Raw genomic sequence first — 14,823 nt, 5'->3', positions numbered from 1 at the left:
GCTGGAGTGCAGTGGCGCGATCTCGGCTCACTGCAAGCTCCGCCTCCCAGGTTCATGCCATTCTCCTGCCTCAGCCTCTTGAGTAGGTGGGACTACAGGCGCCCGCCACCATGCCTAGCTAATTTTTTGTATTTTTAGTAGAGACGGGGTTTCACCGTGTTAGCCAGGATTGTCTCAATCTTCTGACCTCGTGATCCACCTACCTTGGCCTCCCAAAGTACTGGGATTATAGGCGCGAGCCACTGCGTCCAGCCCTAAAGTTTTATAAACGGAGAAATAAACCATATATTTGTATATATATTTTTGGAGACAGAGTCTCACTCTCTCAACCAGGCTGGACTGCAGTGGCGCCATCTCAAACTCCTGGCCTCAAGCTATCCACCTGCCCCAGCCTCCCAGAGTGCTGGGATTACAGGCTACTCAGGAGGCTGAGGCACCACAACTGCTTCAGCCTGGGAGGCAGAGGTTGCAGTGAGCTGAGATCGTGCCACTGCACTCCAGACTGGGCAAAATGAGATCCTGTCTCAATAAAAAAAGGAATAAAAATAACGTGTTCCTATTGGGGGAAGAGACAGAAAATGAGCAGCATCTAAGAACAGAGCCTGACCTCCCTGAGTGTACCATTAAATATCTTACATAATCGTGAAGCAGGGCCGGGCGCCAAGGCTCACACTCATAATCCCAGCACTTTGGGAGACCAAGACAGGTGGATTGCTTGGGGCCAGGAGTTCAAGACCAGCCTGGCCAACAAGGTGAAACCTTGTCTCTACGAAAATAAAAAAAATGAGCTGGGCATGGTGGTGGTGCACCTGCAGTCCCAGCTACTCAGGAGGCTGAGGGAGGAGAACCACTTGAACTGGGGAGGTGGAGGTTGCAGTGAGCCGAGATCCCACCACTGCACTCCAGCTCCACAGTGAGACTCCCCCCCGCAAAAAAAAAAAAGAAAAAAGAGAGAGAGAAACTATTAAAGAAAACTAAATCAGAAAAAAGCACACGGTGACAATGGAAGGTAAAATGAAACAACCTATAGCTGTGCCCCTCGGTAGAAACACCAGAGAAGAACTCTGCTGAGAGATCTTAACACAAACGAGCTCGCTGCACATCTGTAGTGACATCAAGATGAAAAAATGTTTAACTGCAAAAACACCCAGCATTTCAGTCCAAATTCATCTTCCTGGGGTGTCTGACAAGATGCGGTCGACGGCTCTCCGCAGGAGCTGCCCATTAGTTTTAAGGGAGAATTAGTCACCTCACAGTGGACCTCTGAGAACCAAGTAATTAAAGTTAACCAGCACTGGGACAAAATGACCAAAACTCACAGAAAAGGACTGAAAAACCTGAACAGGGCAAAAGCAAGACAAGACGTGAAATCACTCATCTCAACTCGGCCCCCACAGAAAAGTCCAGGCCCAGATGGCTTCAGAGCGTATTCTGACAAATGTTTACAGCAAAAATAACAAGACTGCTTCCACGAACCTCAGGAAGCAATCCTTCCAGAAAGCAGAGGGGAACAATTCGGGAAGGCCGGCACCATCCTGCTGGTACAACACCAGAGGCAGTGCGGTCACAGATCTGCACGTCAGACCTACACCTCCCAGCCGTGTAGTGTTTCCAGCTGAGAAGATTAAGTTGCAGAAAGAAGAAACGGAAATGCCCACAGCCCTGGCCCTGAGGGAAGCAGTGAGTGGACCTTGGGCGTGGGTCCCGGCACATGGCTGGCAGGAGAGTCCATCCCGCAAGGCTTACTTGTCTTCCTCTTCCGTCGGGCAGGAGTGCGCGATGTCAGGGGGCGCTGATACACGGCGGTGCTCAGGCCAGTAGCCACAGCCTCGATGGCTTCGTCCAGCAGGGAAGACCCAAGGGGTCCTGGTGTGTGCTATAGGCAAAGGGGCGGTGCCGTCAGATGCCCTTGGGGCCTCAGCAGGGCCAGCACAGACCCCAAATGGAGCCCAGAGCACAGCCTGCAATGGCAGCCAAAGAAGCAGGACAGCCTCCCCACCCGCCACCCACAGCAGCCACGGCCCAGCCTTCCTCTCCCTTGCCAGAGAGGTTGCCCAGCACTCCCACGGGGGCAAGGCCAGGACAGCCCAGGACAGCTCTGAGAGGCAAGCTCACGGCCAGAACGGAGGGCGAGGACAGGCAGACACCAAGGACAGTGGAGTTCTTGGTGGAGGAGGAAGGGCACAGGGCGGAGCTCAGAGCAGAGCCCATGGCAAGCCCTGAGAGCTGGGCTCCTGCACAGGTGTGGGGACGGTATGCAGCAGGGATGAGGGAAGGGGCAGGCAGGTGGGGGACAGACAGCATCCCAGGGGCACAGGGGAGAGCACCAGTCACTGTGGTGGGGGCGGTGCAGGTGCTGGGCAGGGCACTGGAGAGGGACAGCCCCCGCCCCACCCAGCCTTCTCAGTCCACTCCAAATTCAGCGTTAGGCTTGCCAAGGGCACACACCAGATGCCCACAGCCCAGACCCTCCTGCTTGTCCAATGCCCAGGGAAAGGCTGCTGTGAGGACTGAGGCCGCAGGGAGCACCTGAAACCGAGCACCAGGTCTAGCCCAAGAGGAAGGCGCTCACAGGTGCCTGGAGGGAGTGGTGCTGGCATGTGGCCTGGGGAACAAGGGGGTTTCCTAGAGCCCCCATCCCCAGGGCCAGGCTCCATTTGCCCCTCAGCACCTGGCTCCAGCTGCTCAGAGAGGCAGCCCCACCTTTGGCCGCTGGGCTCACCCCGGGGTGCACTCATCTGCTCCCCTTAGCAGGCCGAGGAACACAAGCCACTGGGGCCAGGCATACCCCACAGTGCCAATGACGCCTCTCCCAGCCACCTGGCCCCTGAGACCACTCTGGGCAGCTGGGGCTCTGGGACGGGCGTCGGGGCTGGGCCACCCACCTGGACCCTCCTAGCCGTGGAGATCCGGTTCCGGTTCACAGTTGCTCTCACTCTCTCACTCTGCCGCGTCCTGGCTATCACCCGGGTCCTACCTGCTCGAGGCCGAAGCCTGCTGGTGGTGGGCACCACATCGGCCAAGAGCAGGGAGACCTCCTCCTCACTCACGGGACCCGCATCTGGGAAGAACCACCAGGCTGATGTGCCACATTCAGGCTACACACCTTCCCCAGCGGCTCCCCCCCGGCTGCTGGCCACGCAGCCGCCCTGGCTTAGGCTGGCCTGTGCACAGGACACAGGGCTGCTCATGGAGCCCGGTGCTTCTACCACTGAGGACCGGAACCCTCCCAGCCAATGGACACCACACACAGCCCTGAGAAGACAAGCCCGAGACAGCCTGAGATGTCTTCCCCACGCCGCAGCCGACCCTAACCCCGGGGCCGCAGAGCGGACGGTGAGAAGGCCCATGCGCGCCTTGAGATGGGAGCAGCGTCCTCACCAGCGGCAAGGACAACGCCAGGGGCAGCACATTCCGGGCAGAACCATTCGTCCACCGGCACCTCCTGGAGAGGGGGGTCCAGGCATTCCATGTGGTACCTACAGGAGAGAGCAGGGCCAGAGCAGAGCGTCCGGGTGCTGCTCACAGCTTTCCCAAACCTCCTCCAGTGAGGGGACCACACAGCAGGCCTCCAACGGCACCCAAGTCCACGACGCATTCTGTTAGGGGCTGACCTGCGTCCCCCAACAATTCCTAAGAAGCCCTAACCCCCAATGTGACAGCAGGTGGAGATGGAACCTCTAAGAGGGTAATTCAGGCTGAACAAGGCTGCAGGATTGGTGTCCTCAGAGGAGGGAAGGCCAGGGGAGAACACAGTGGGGAGGTGGCCGTCTGTGAGAAGGAAGAAGGGCCTCCCCAGGAACCAGGCCTGCTGTTATCTCAGAGGTCCAGCTTCCAAAACCAAGAAAAGGAAGACCTGTGGTTTACGCTGCCCAGCCTGTGGTATCCTGACAGCAGCTGAGCTGACCACGACGCCCACCCAGAGGCCGACAGTGGCTCAGGTGAGCTCCTGCGGTCGGTGCTGCCTATGGGGGCCCTTCCCAGAAAGGCCTGTCTCACCCACCCGCACTCACGGGGTTTCAAACATTGCACTTCACACCAAGCCAGTGAAGAAGGCGAAGGTTTCTTTGCTGAAAGGAAACTATATTTTAATTGTTTCTATCAGGCCTTCCAGGAAAGTAATTTGGGAAGTGCTGCCACTGGTGTGAGGTGTCTGGGCCCCTCCAAGCAGCCGAGGCTCGGGAGTCTGCGCCAAGATCCTTGAAACTTCACCCCAAAGACCCCAGACAGCCCTGAGTAAGGCAAAAACAATCAAGGCAAGGGAGTCAAGCTGATGGTGACCCTAAAAATTGAGCCTGAATTCAACTGACCTTAACTACCACTTACTAACCACAGTGCTGAACTGTCCTAGGATCTAAGATATGAGTTAAACAAAAGTAAACCCATTCCCCCAAGAATCCTGCACCTAGGAGAAGGTGTCCGCTATGTGACCCTCGCTAGGGCCTCACACAAGAAAGACAGGAGACAGGTATGCAGGAAGAGAAGCAGACTCCCCCCACGCATGACACGCCCTGCCAGGCCAGCACAGAGGGGCGGCAGGTCGGGGGAGCTACAAAGAGCCCTAACTAGGTCCCCTCCTAACATGTGCTCTTACACAAGTTCTCTGCGGGCAAAGGCAAGAACTAAGCAGTACCTTCTTTCAAAGAATTCCAAAGTCTGAAAAGACGGAGTCTCGCTCTGTCGCCCAGGCTGGAGTGCAGTGGCCGGATCTCAGCTCACTGCAAGCTCCGCCTCCTGGGTTCACGCCATTCTCCTGCCTCAGCCTCCCGAGTAGCTGGGACTACAGGCGCCCACCACCTCGCCCGGCTAGTTTTTTTTGGTATTTTTTAGTAGAGACGGGGTTTCACCGTGTTAGCCAGGATGGTCTCCATCTCCTGACTTCGTGATCCGCCCGTCTCGGCCTCCCAAAGTACTGGGATTACAGGCTTCAGCCACCGCGCCCGGCCTTAATTAAGTTTTAAACTTCCCCAAGAGCCTTGTTGGAAGGTACTACAACTAGGTTGGGCACAGTGGCTCACGCCTTTAATCTCAGCACCTTGGGAGGCCGAGGTGGGCGGATCACTGGAGCCCAGGAGTTCAAGACCAGCCTGGCCAACATGGCAAAACCCTGTCTCTACTAAAAATACAAAAATTAGCCGGATGTGGTGGCACATGCCTATAATCCCAGCTACTGAGGAGGCTGAGGCAGGAGAGCCACTTGAAGCTTGAACCAAGGCTGCAGTGACTCACTGCAGAAGTTGCAGTGAGCCGAGATGGCGCCCCTGTACTCCAGCCTAGGTGACGGACCAAGACTCTGCCTCGAAAAAAATAAGTAAATGAGTAAAATAAAAGCTAACATGAAAACTAGGCTTTGTGCCTGAAAACTGACAGCCTCATCTGGCCAACCAGTTGCCCTCTGGCCGCTAGAAGGTTCACAGCCCCGGCCTGAGATGAGGGACTTGCCTGGGATGGTGCTTATGGCAGCCAGGACCAGGTCTCTCCTATCACACCCTGGCCTCCTGGGCCGTGTCCAGCGATTCTAGACCAGCCCAGGCCCCTCCTTCACATGCCCAGAGTGGCCACAGCCACAGGTAGAGGACCAGTGTTACACACAGGCAGGGAGCGCTAAGCCACTCCTCCACCTTTTTTTTTTTCTTTTTAAGCATTCTGCGCTTGACCAGGCGTGGTGGCTCACGCCTGTAATCCCAGTACTTTGGGAGACCGAGGCGGGTAGATTACCTGAGGTCAGGAGTTCAAGACCAGTCTGACCAACATGGAGAAACCCCGTCTCTACTAAAAATACAAAATTAGCCAGGCATGGTGGCGCATGCCTGTAATCCCAGCTACTCGGGAGGCTGAGGCAGGAGAATCACTTGAACCCAGGAGGCGGAGGTTGCGGTGAGCCAAGATCGCGCCATTGCACTCCAGCCTGGGCAAAAAGAGCGAAACTCCGTCTCAAACAAAAAACAAAACAAACAAAAAAAAGCATTCTGTGTATATTCAAGGTGTAACTCAGTCATCAACAGCCAATAAGCACTGTGCCCAGGGCTGCAGTGACCAGGCTCCTAGGATACTCAAGGCAGCAGCTCTGCCCTTCAGACTTGCGGCACCAGCTCAGCACACGCCAGGGCAGTTGGCAGCAGACGCTCCCAGGAACTCCAAGGAGGTGAAGACCATCAGGGGAGAGCACTCAGGAAACTGTCACAAAACGTGGATTTAGGCGCAGACTCGTAAGAAAGGAGGGAAGGCAAGATGTTTGCGAATGTGAGCAGGGCATAGCCGTCTCCTGGCTGCTGAGAGCAGAGGGCAGGACCAAGCAGGGGCTGGGACCTGGAGGGGCCGGTGGAGCGTACTGCAAGGCCCCTATACTCCCACAGGCCACAAGGAGGGCGAACTGACGATGAGACAAACATGGTGGTGACCTGTAGGACCCTCGACGAGGCACCTGCAGTGTCTGCGAAAGGACAGCCAGCGATTCCTGCACCAACAGCAGCGTGAGCGGAGCAGAGGCCTATGTGGCTAAGAACGAGGTGACAGGTGGGGGCACAAGCAGCTGTGGTCAAGGGCGAGTCAAAGCTGGGATGACCAGGACCACCCACCACAGAGCAAAGGCCTTCACCAGGAGCCCGTCCTCTGTGCGGCTCCAGCCACGGCACGTCCAGGCCTCCTGGCTCTGGCTGTTCCATAGTCCAAACCCTGACCCAGCTACTTTCCGCCGAAGAAAAGGCTCCAGATCGAGCAGCCTCACTGGTTCTTTCAAAAAGGGAAAGATTTCCAGAATCCTCTCGCCATAATTTCATCACAGCAGAAAAATTATTCAAATCAACAGGGAGAGCCCCTCGCAGGAGGCTAATGGGGAAGGAGGCACCTGCCTACAGCCAACGAGACAAAGCAGGGATGTGGAGACGAGTGTCACAGGCTCCAGGGAAGCCAGGGCCACACAGGGCCAGAGCAGGCACTCAGCTGTGCCAGGGAGAGCAGCAGGTGCAGCGTAACTGGGGGAGGAGGAGCAGGGTGAAAGGTGAGGGACCAAGGCAGCCAGGATGATGGACGCAGGCAGAGCCACTCCCCCACGCAGAAAGGCCGGGACCAAGACATGTCCCACCCTCTGGCTGGCCAGCCCCACAGCCTCCTGTCTGGCTGTTTTCTTTTTTGTCTTGATGTATTACCTGCATTTCTGTGAGCAGCCTCAGAATGTTTTTTGGGGAAAGATAGAGGTGTAAATGGGTGTAATAGGAAGGCCTGCAGGTGCCCATGGTCCGCAGGACTGAACCGCGCTGCTGAGGGTGGTGAGCTCAGTTCCAGGTGCTGGGACTCAGACTTCACAGAGGGACGAGGTTCTGCGTCCCTCCTGCCCCTGGCCCACCTCGCACGCAGCAGGGCACGTGTGCCAGTCCCAAGCGTCCCTTACCCCGCATCGCAGCCATCACAGAGCAAGAGCCTGTCCTCGCGGTCACTCCTGCCGCACACCTCACAGAAGGTGGGGTCCTCCTCCTCTTCCTCACTCGCTTTGGTGTTCTCCACTGGGATCTAGGACAGAATAAGCGATCACACACCACACGGGACCCAGACTCCCTATGGTCAATTCCCATCACGATACACAGTTAATCCAGAATCGATTGATCGGCTTCAGATTCCTAAGTGGGCTCCACAGGCCCAGAGGGTCTCCCTCGACATGCACACAAGAATTTTTATGTTTTCTGCCATCTCAGGGTGGTGATCTAAGAGGAAAATATTCAACAGAAAGCAAAGTATGATGCATGGAAAGGAGCGGGTAAGCCCCGTGGCCCCTAAGTGAAGTCATCAAGCAGGGCAAGGCAGCAGGTGCCAGACTGCCACGTAAGAGCAAGGTCTGCCTCTAAAAAAAAAAGAAAAAAAAAAAAAAAGCAAGGAAGCGAGGCGCGGTGGCTCACGCCTGTAATCCCAGCACCTTGGGAGGCCAAGCTGGGCGGATCATGAGGTCAGGAGATTGAGACCATCCTGGTTAACATGTGAAAGCCCGTCTCTACTAAAAAAAAAAAAAAAAAAAAAAAATACAACAAATTAGCTGGGCGTGGTGGTGGCGGGCGCCTGTAGTCCCAGCTACTTGGGAAGCTGAGGCAGGAGAATGGCGTGAACCTGCAGTGAGCCAAGATTGTGCCACTGCACTCTAGCCTGGGCGACAGGGCAAGATTCAGTCTCCAAAAAAAAAAAAAAAAAAAAAAAAAGCTGGGCGCAGTGGCTCACGCCTGTAATCCCAGCACTTTGGGAGGCTGAGGCAGGAGGACGGCTTGAGCCTAGGAGTTCGAGACCCACCTGGACAATACAGTGAGACCTCGTCTCCACTTAAATAACAACAAAAAAAAGCCAGGTGTGGTGGCAAAGGCCTGTGGAGCCAGCTACTCAGGAGGCTGAGGCAGGAGAGGATGGCTTAAGCCCAGGAGGCTGAGGCTGTAACAAGCTGTGACTGTGCCACTGCGCCCCAGCCTGGGTGAAAGAGAAGATGGTGTCTCAAGAATAAAATAAAGAGCTCTGAGCAGACGGGCCAGAGAGCCGCTCCCTGATGTGATGGGTACAGGGCTGGGGTCCAGGGGACATCCCAGGAGCTGGCAACATCTCTGCCTCTCACCCCCAACCCGGACCACAAACCCCCAGACAGGGCACAACTCAAGCTCCAGGTTTCCTGCTCATGGCCACAGGGGCACTTGAGTGGACTGCTATGAAGCATTTAACCAACACTCATTTCAGGAGAGCAAGCCCACTTTGGAAGGCACTCTGTCCCACAGGGTAGGGATATAAGCACGCCTGGGGTCTCCACAGCAGCATTCACACTCACCTTCCTTAAGATTTTACCACCAAATTGAGCTCGAATACAAATGCACTTAAAGAGAGTTCGATCAACTGGACAGGAATTGGCATTCTGTGAGAAATAAAAACAGGATGAGAATCTTATAAATCACTTTCACTTAGAGGTCAAAAATTTCTTTTACACTGAAAATCAAGTATCTGCTAAGTGCCTCCGTGTGCCAGGCCCTCCACTAAGCTTCTGGCAACATGGCAGTGAAGGGAGCACAACGAGCCATGCCTCCCTGCAGAGCTGCCAGCCCTGGTGGTAGGGGAAGAGCAGCTCCATGAACGCGAAGCATCTGGTGACAATAAAGGGAGGACGGGGAGGCAGGGGGGCAGCATCGTGCACAGGTCCCTCTGCAGTGAGCCCTGTTCAAATCTTCTGCCAACTTTTCCAAAAGATTGTTGGACATTACTAGTAAATTTTTAGAATTTATTTTCATAGGCCGGGAGCAGGGGCTCAGGCCTGTAATCCCAGCACTTTGGGAGGCTGAGGCAGGTGGATCACCTGAGGTCGGGAATTCGAGACCAGCCTCACCAACACGGAGAAATGCCGTCTCTACTAAAAATACAAAATTAGCCAGGCGTGGTGGCGCGTGCCTGTAACCCCAGCTACTCAGGAGGCTGAGTCAGGAGAATCGCTTGAACCCTGCAGACGGAGGTTGCAGTGAGCCGAGATGGCGCCATTGCACTCCAACCTGGGCAACAAGAGCCAAACTCCATCTCAAAAAAAATTTCTTTTCATAGTGTGGATAACAGTCAGGTATGTGTGGCAAAAATTTTTTTGCCTTTATTAATAGTATTCTGACCCACATAAGATCTTTGAGTTAGTTTTATACCATACACAAGAAAACACTGATTTTAACTGAATAATTCAATGGGCCCTGACAAATGTACATCCTGCAGAGTCCCCACCCTGGTCTTCGGGCCCTTCCCTCTCCCACCTGGCTGTTTCTTCCTGTTGTCTCCCGTGTGGTTAGGTGCGTCTTCCTTGGGGTTTCTCAGGATTGGAGTCACAGCATGGACTCCTGCTCACGGCACTCTGCCCTCCCTAGCAGTGAGGAGATGCCACCACACAAACGGCCCGTGTCCATCCCCCGTGGTGCACATCGACGGACGTGTCTTTGTGTGGGTGCACTTCTGTTTCTCAGGTAAAAACCCACGAATACGTGTGCCTTTGAGGTTGTACGTGTGATATCTCCCCTCTGGAGTCCGGGGCGCCATCCTCCCCACCAGCTCAAGGGGCGTGCAGCAGCACCTCCCGTGGTGGGACTGGGGTTCCCAGAGGAGCCCTGCTGCGGAGCCCCGCACACTGCCCGTGTGCAGACATTCTCTCAGGCTAAGCCCCGCACGCTCAGAGCCTGTTTGCAGACATTCTCTCAGATTGTTTAGGAAATCCTTCCCTTTTTTAGGCCGGGCGCGGTGGCTCAAGCCTGTAATCCCAGCACTTTGGGAGGCCGAGACGGGCGGATCACAAGGTCAGGAGATCGAGACCATCCTGGCTAACACGGTGAAACCCCGTCTCTACTAAAAGATACAAAAAACTAGCCGGGCGAGGTGGCGGGCGCCTGTAGTCCTAGCTACTCTGGAGGCTGAGGCAGGAGAATGGCGTAAACCCGGGAGGCGGAACTTGCAGTGAGCTGAGATCCGGCCACTGCACTCCAGCCTGGGCGACAGAGCGAGACTCCGTCTCAAAAAAAAAAAAAAAAAAAAAAAAGGAAATCCTTCCCTTTTTTTATCACAGAGCTGCCATGCTTTCCTTTCAAAGTTTCAGCTTCGCTTTCTAATTCCAAATCTTGAATCCATCCAGCATCGTGTGTGTGTTGTGAGCAGCCCCCAGGCTGATCAGTCCCACAGGCACCGCCTGTCTCCCCGAGTATGTCCAGGTCTCTTTCAGGGCCCCTGCAAAACCCCTAGGACTGCTTTTCATTCCTGTACTGATTCCAGGTCAATCACTGTAGTTTTATAAATCATAATATCCAGTAGGCAATTTCTCCCCTTTTCAAAGCTATCTTGGCAATTCCTGGTGCCTTCCTGTCCTTGTGTGTTGATTTCACAACACATCAAGAGCTCTGAACTCCTGCTCGGACGGACGGAATCAGCATCCCCGCCCGACCTCTCTACGGAGTAAGCCGTCTTGAAAGGGAAGGGGCTGGCGGGGCGCGGTGGCTCACGTCTGTAATCCCAGCACTGTGGGAGGCCTAGGCGGGTGAATCATAAGGTTAGGAGATCGAGACCATCCTGGCTAACACGGTGAAAACCCATCTCTACTAAAAATACAAAAAATTAGCCGGGCGCGGTGGCGGCGCCTGTACTCCCAGCTACTCAGGAGGCTGAGGCAGGAGAATGGCGTGAACCTGGGAGGCGGAGCTTTCAGTGAGCCAAGACTGCGCCACTGCCCTCCAGCCTGGGCGACAGAGCGCGACTCCGTCTCAAAAAAAAAAAAAAGAAAGAAAGGGAAGGGGCCTTGCTTCCTTCAATCACAGCTGTGTTGGAAAAGCTCTTTAAATGTCTTACACGTCTCTTTATGACTTATTTCTAAATACAACGTTTAATCTTTATTAACCTTGTATCCAGCAATCTTTCTAAGCAGCATTCTAACAGTTTATTTGTAAGATTTCTTTTTTTTTTGAGAGTCTCCCTCTGTTGCCAGGCTGGAGTGCAGTGGTGCAATCTCAGCTCACTGCAACCTCCACCTCTCAGGTTCAAGCGATTCTCCTGCCTCAGCCTCTCCAGTAGCTGAGATTACAGGCACGTGGTACCACGCCCAGCTAATTTTTGTATTTTTAGTAGAGATGGGGTTTCACCATGCTGGCCAGGATGGTCTCGATCTCTTGACCTCATGATCCACCCACCTCGGCCCCCCAAAGTGCTGGGATTACAGGCATGAGCCACTGTGCCTGGACTCATCTGTAAGATTTCTATACTGATAAACTTATTTGTAAATGCCCTCCCTCTCCTGCCCAATACTTATCTAATAAATGCCAGACAGAAAATACACAGCAAACACTGTATCTTGTTCCTCAATTTAAATGAAAGCTTCACTTGCCAAAAGAAACATCTACAAAAAAATAAATAAAAAAAAGTGGCCGGGTGCAGTGGCTCACATCTGTAATCTCAACACTTTGGGAGGCTAAGGTGGGCGGATCACCTGAGGTCGGGAGTTGAAGACCAGCCTGACCAACATGGTGAAACCCTGTTTCTACTAAAAATACAAAATTACCCTGGTGTGGTAGCAGGTGCTTGTAGTCCCCGCTACTCGGAAGGCTAAGGCAGGAGAATCGCTTGAACCCGGAAGGTGGAGGCTGCAGTGAGCCGAGATCGCATCACTGCACTCCAGCCTAGGCAACAAGAGCGAACCCCCCCCCCCAAAAAAAGAAAAATCTGAGCCTTAATCTACTGTGGGCTGTGGACCCACCACAACAGAACAGGACTAGGAAGTACTAGAGCCAGACGTTGGGTGATGTCACAGCCTGCCCCCACCAGCAGCATTAGCAATGTCTGGGTACTGCTTCAAACTAAGCATACAGGCAGTTTCAGCTACTCAGGGAGACAGAGCAGGAAGACCCAGACACTAGGAATCCTGGGTGAGGTCCTGGCTCTGAGGAGAGTCGGGGCAGCATGGCTGCCGGTGCAGCTGCAGGGAGCGGAGGAGTCAAGAGGTGGCCGTGTCACAGCTGAGCCCTGAGCACAGAGGACTGCGCATGAGTTGGGGACTCATCAGTCATCCTCACACTGTAAGCTCTACTTTTTTGACATTTTTCACAATCAAGTATTCAGAAAGGGCAGGGGGAGCCGATTGCTTCTAAAGGTTCATTTTGAAATATAAAATACACTGCATGTTTACAGTAAACTCTCTTCACCTGTTTTAAGGACAGTCCCGCCGGGCGCGGTGGCTCAAGCCTGTAATCCCAGCACTTTGGGAGGCCGAGACGGCCGGATCACGAGGTCAGGAGATCGAGACCATCCTGGCTAACATGGTGAAACCCCGTCTCTACTAAAAAATACAAAAAACTAGCCGGGCAAGGTGGTGGGCGCCTGTAGTCCCAGCTACTCGGGAGGCTGAGGCGGGAGAATGGCGTGAACCCGGGAGGCAGAGCTTGCAGTGAGCTGAGATCCGGCCACTGCACTCCAGTCTGGGCGACAGAGCAAGACTCTGTCTCAAAAAAAAAAAAAAAAAAAAAAAAAAAAAATCAAAAAAAAAAAAAAAAAGGACAGTCCCTTTCAATGCCTGTTATTGCCGGGCGCGGTGGCTCACGCCTGTAATCCCAGCTCTCAGGGAGGCAGAGGCGGGAGGATAGCTTGAGCCCAGGAGTTTGAGACCCGCCTGGGTAATACAGCGAGACCCGTTCTCCACAAAAAGGAAAAAAACAAAAAAAAAAGTCAATGCCGGTTATTGTGACTGAGTGCTGTACCCTACTGGTGTTTTCTTTTTTTTTCCTTTTTTTTTTTTTTTTGAGAAAGAGTCTCGCTCTGTCGCCTGGGCTGGAGTGCGGTGGCCGGATCTCAGCTCACTGCAAGCTCCGCCTCCCGGGTTTATGCCATTCTCCTGCCTCAGCCTCCCGAGTAGCTGGGACTACAGGCGTCGCCACCTCGCCCGGCTAGTTTTTTGTATTTTTTAGTAGAGACGGGGTTTCACCGTGTTAGCCAGGATGGTCTCGATCTCCTGACCCCGTGATCCGCCCGTCTCGGCCTCCCAAAGTGCTGGGATTACAGGCTTGAGCCACCGCGCCCGGCTACTACAGGTGTTTTCTGTATCAACTGAGAACCACATGTCAAGGCAGCAAACCGCCCAAGTACCACAGCACACCTGCCTCTGGCTTGCAGGCCGAGATGGCCCCTAAGTCATCCAGGGTTTCTGCAGCTGGTCCTGAGAGATCCACAGCCGTCCTCTCTCCTGCCACTGACCAATGCACCACAAACACCTCACATGAGCTCACCCACACCCCCAGGAGCCATGGTGCTCACAAAGCAAAGGCCAAGCCAGACTCAATCCTGTGGCTCCAGGGTCAGCCACAGAGCAGAGAGCTACAACCTCGCAAGAGGCTGACCACAGGCTGGGTCACCTATAAACAGGGAGGCTATCCTGAAGGGAGGAAGAACCCAACCAGAGGTGAACTCACCTTGGACCATTCGACAATGCAGTCCAGGCAGAAGTAATGGGCACAGTTCTCTGGCGTCCCCACGGCCTGGTCTCTGAATGTGTTGAGACAGATCGGGCAGCTCTCCGCATCATCATCAGAATTAAAAGAGCCGGTAGCTTCCAGTTTCCCCTGAGTACCTGCTACCTCCAGTAACGTCTCCCCATCATCTTCAGAATCCTCGGAACCTGGAGAGAGAGGAAATGTTCCAACTGGTGCAAGCAGGCCTGGCAGCATGAACTGTGGCACTGGAGGCAAGCAGGCCGGGGCTGCACTCCGGACACCAGGTCTGCAACGCAGAGCCCGCCTCCCTGTGGGCTCACATCGGCCCGGGCTGCACTCCGGACACCAGGTCTGCAACGCAGAGCCCGCCTCCCTGTGGGCTCACATCGGCCCGGGCTGCACTCCGGACAACAGGTCTGCCTGCGATGCAGAGCCCGCCTCCCTGTGGGCTCACATCTTGCCACTTATCTCCACGTCCACGCTCAGCACATCCACAACCCCAGGAGCCCTTCCCCGCACCTATCCTGAAGGCTCGGGCGCCCTGCACCGAGGCGTGGGAAGTTGAGCGTCCTGAGTGCCAGACCAGCTCCTCTTAAGCTGAGCCTGGGGCTGAGGCAGACCTCCAGAGGCACGGCAACCCTGGGGCCCAGCACAGGTCCCAGAGATCATCAGGTTCATTTTGGAGCCTCCAAGCGAGCCCCTCAGTGCAACAGCCCCCTGAGAGCAGCCCCCGTTTCCAACACCCCCTTCTCAAAGCCTGAGGACCATGAACCATCTGCCCGCAGACGGGACCTCCTTCTGAGGTCACCCGTTCCTCTTCCCTGTGGGAGGCAGAGCACAGGCTCCTAACTGGGCCACTGACCACAACCGCTCT

General features: G+C 54.7%; 1 protein-coding gene across 4 annotated transcripts in view; it reads right to left on the bottom strand.

Moving 5' to 3' along the window:
- PHRF1 (PHD and ring finger domains 1) overlaps positions 1-14,823 on the bottom strand; it is a 37,988-nt gene that overhangs the window by 11,505 nt on the left and 11,660 nt on the right. For all 4 annotated transcript variants that reach the window (XM_030918540.1, XM_030918538.1, XM_030918539.1 and 1 more), the window contains exons 4-9: positions 13,929-14,134; positions 8,795-8,878; positions 7,391-7,509; positions 3,382-3,479; positions 2,886-3,061; positions 1,747-1,876 (exon numbers count right to left, since the gene is read on the bottom strand). In XM_030918540.1, coding sequence (XP_030774400.1) covers positions 1,747-1,876; positions 2,886-3,061; positions 3,382-3,479; positions 7,391-7,509; positions 8,795-8,878; positions 13,929-14,134 — 813 coding nt within the window. The remainder of the gene's footprint in view (positions 1-1,746; positions 1,877-2,885; positions 3,062-3,381; positions 3,480-7,390; positions 7,510-8,794; positions 8,879-13,928; positions 14,135-14,823) is intronic.

The sequence above is a fragment of the Rhinopithecus roxellana genome, chromosome 15 (assembly GCF_007565055.1).
Source record: "Rhinopithecus roxellana isolate Shanxi Qingling chromosome 15, ASM756505v1, whole genome shotgun sequence".
In the NCBI taxonomy this organism is placed as follows: domain Eukaryota; kingdom Metazoa; phylum Chordata; class Mammalia; order Primates; family Cercopithecidae; genus Rhinopithecus; species Rhinopithecus roxellana.
The sequence above is the reverse complement of the archived record's forward strand: the minus strand, read 5'-3'. Positions and strand labels throughout refer to the sequence as shown.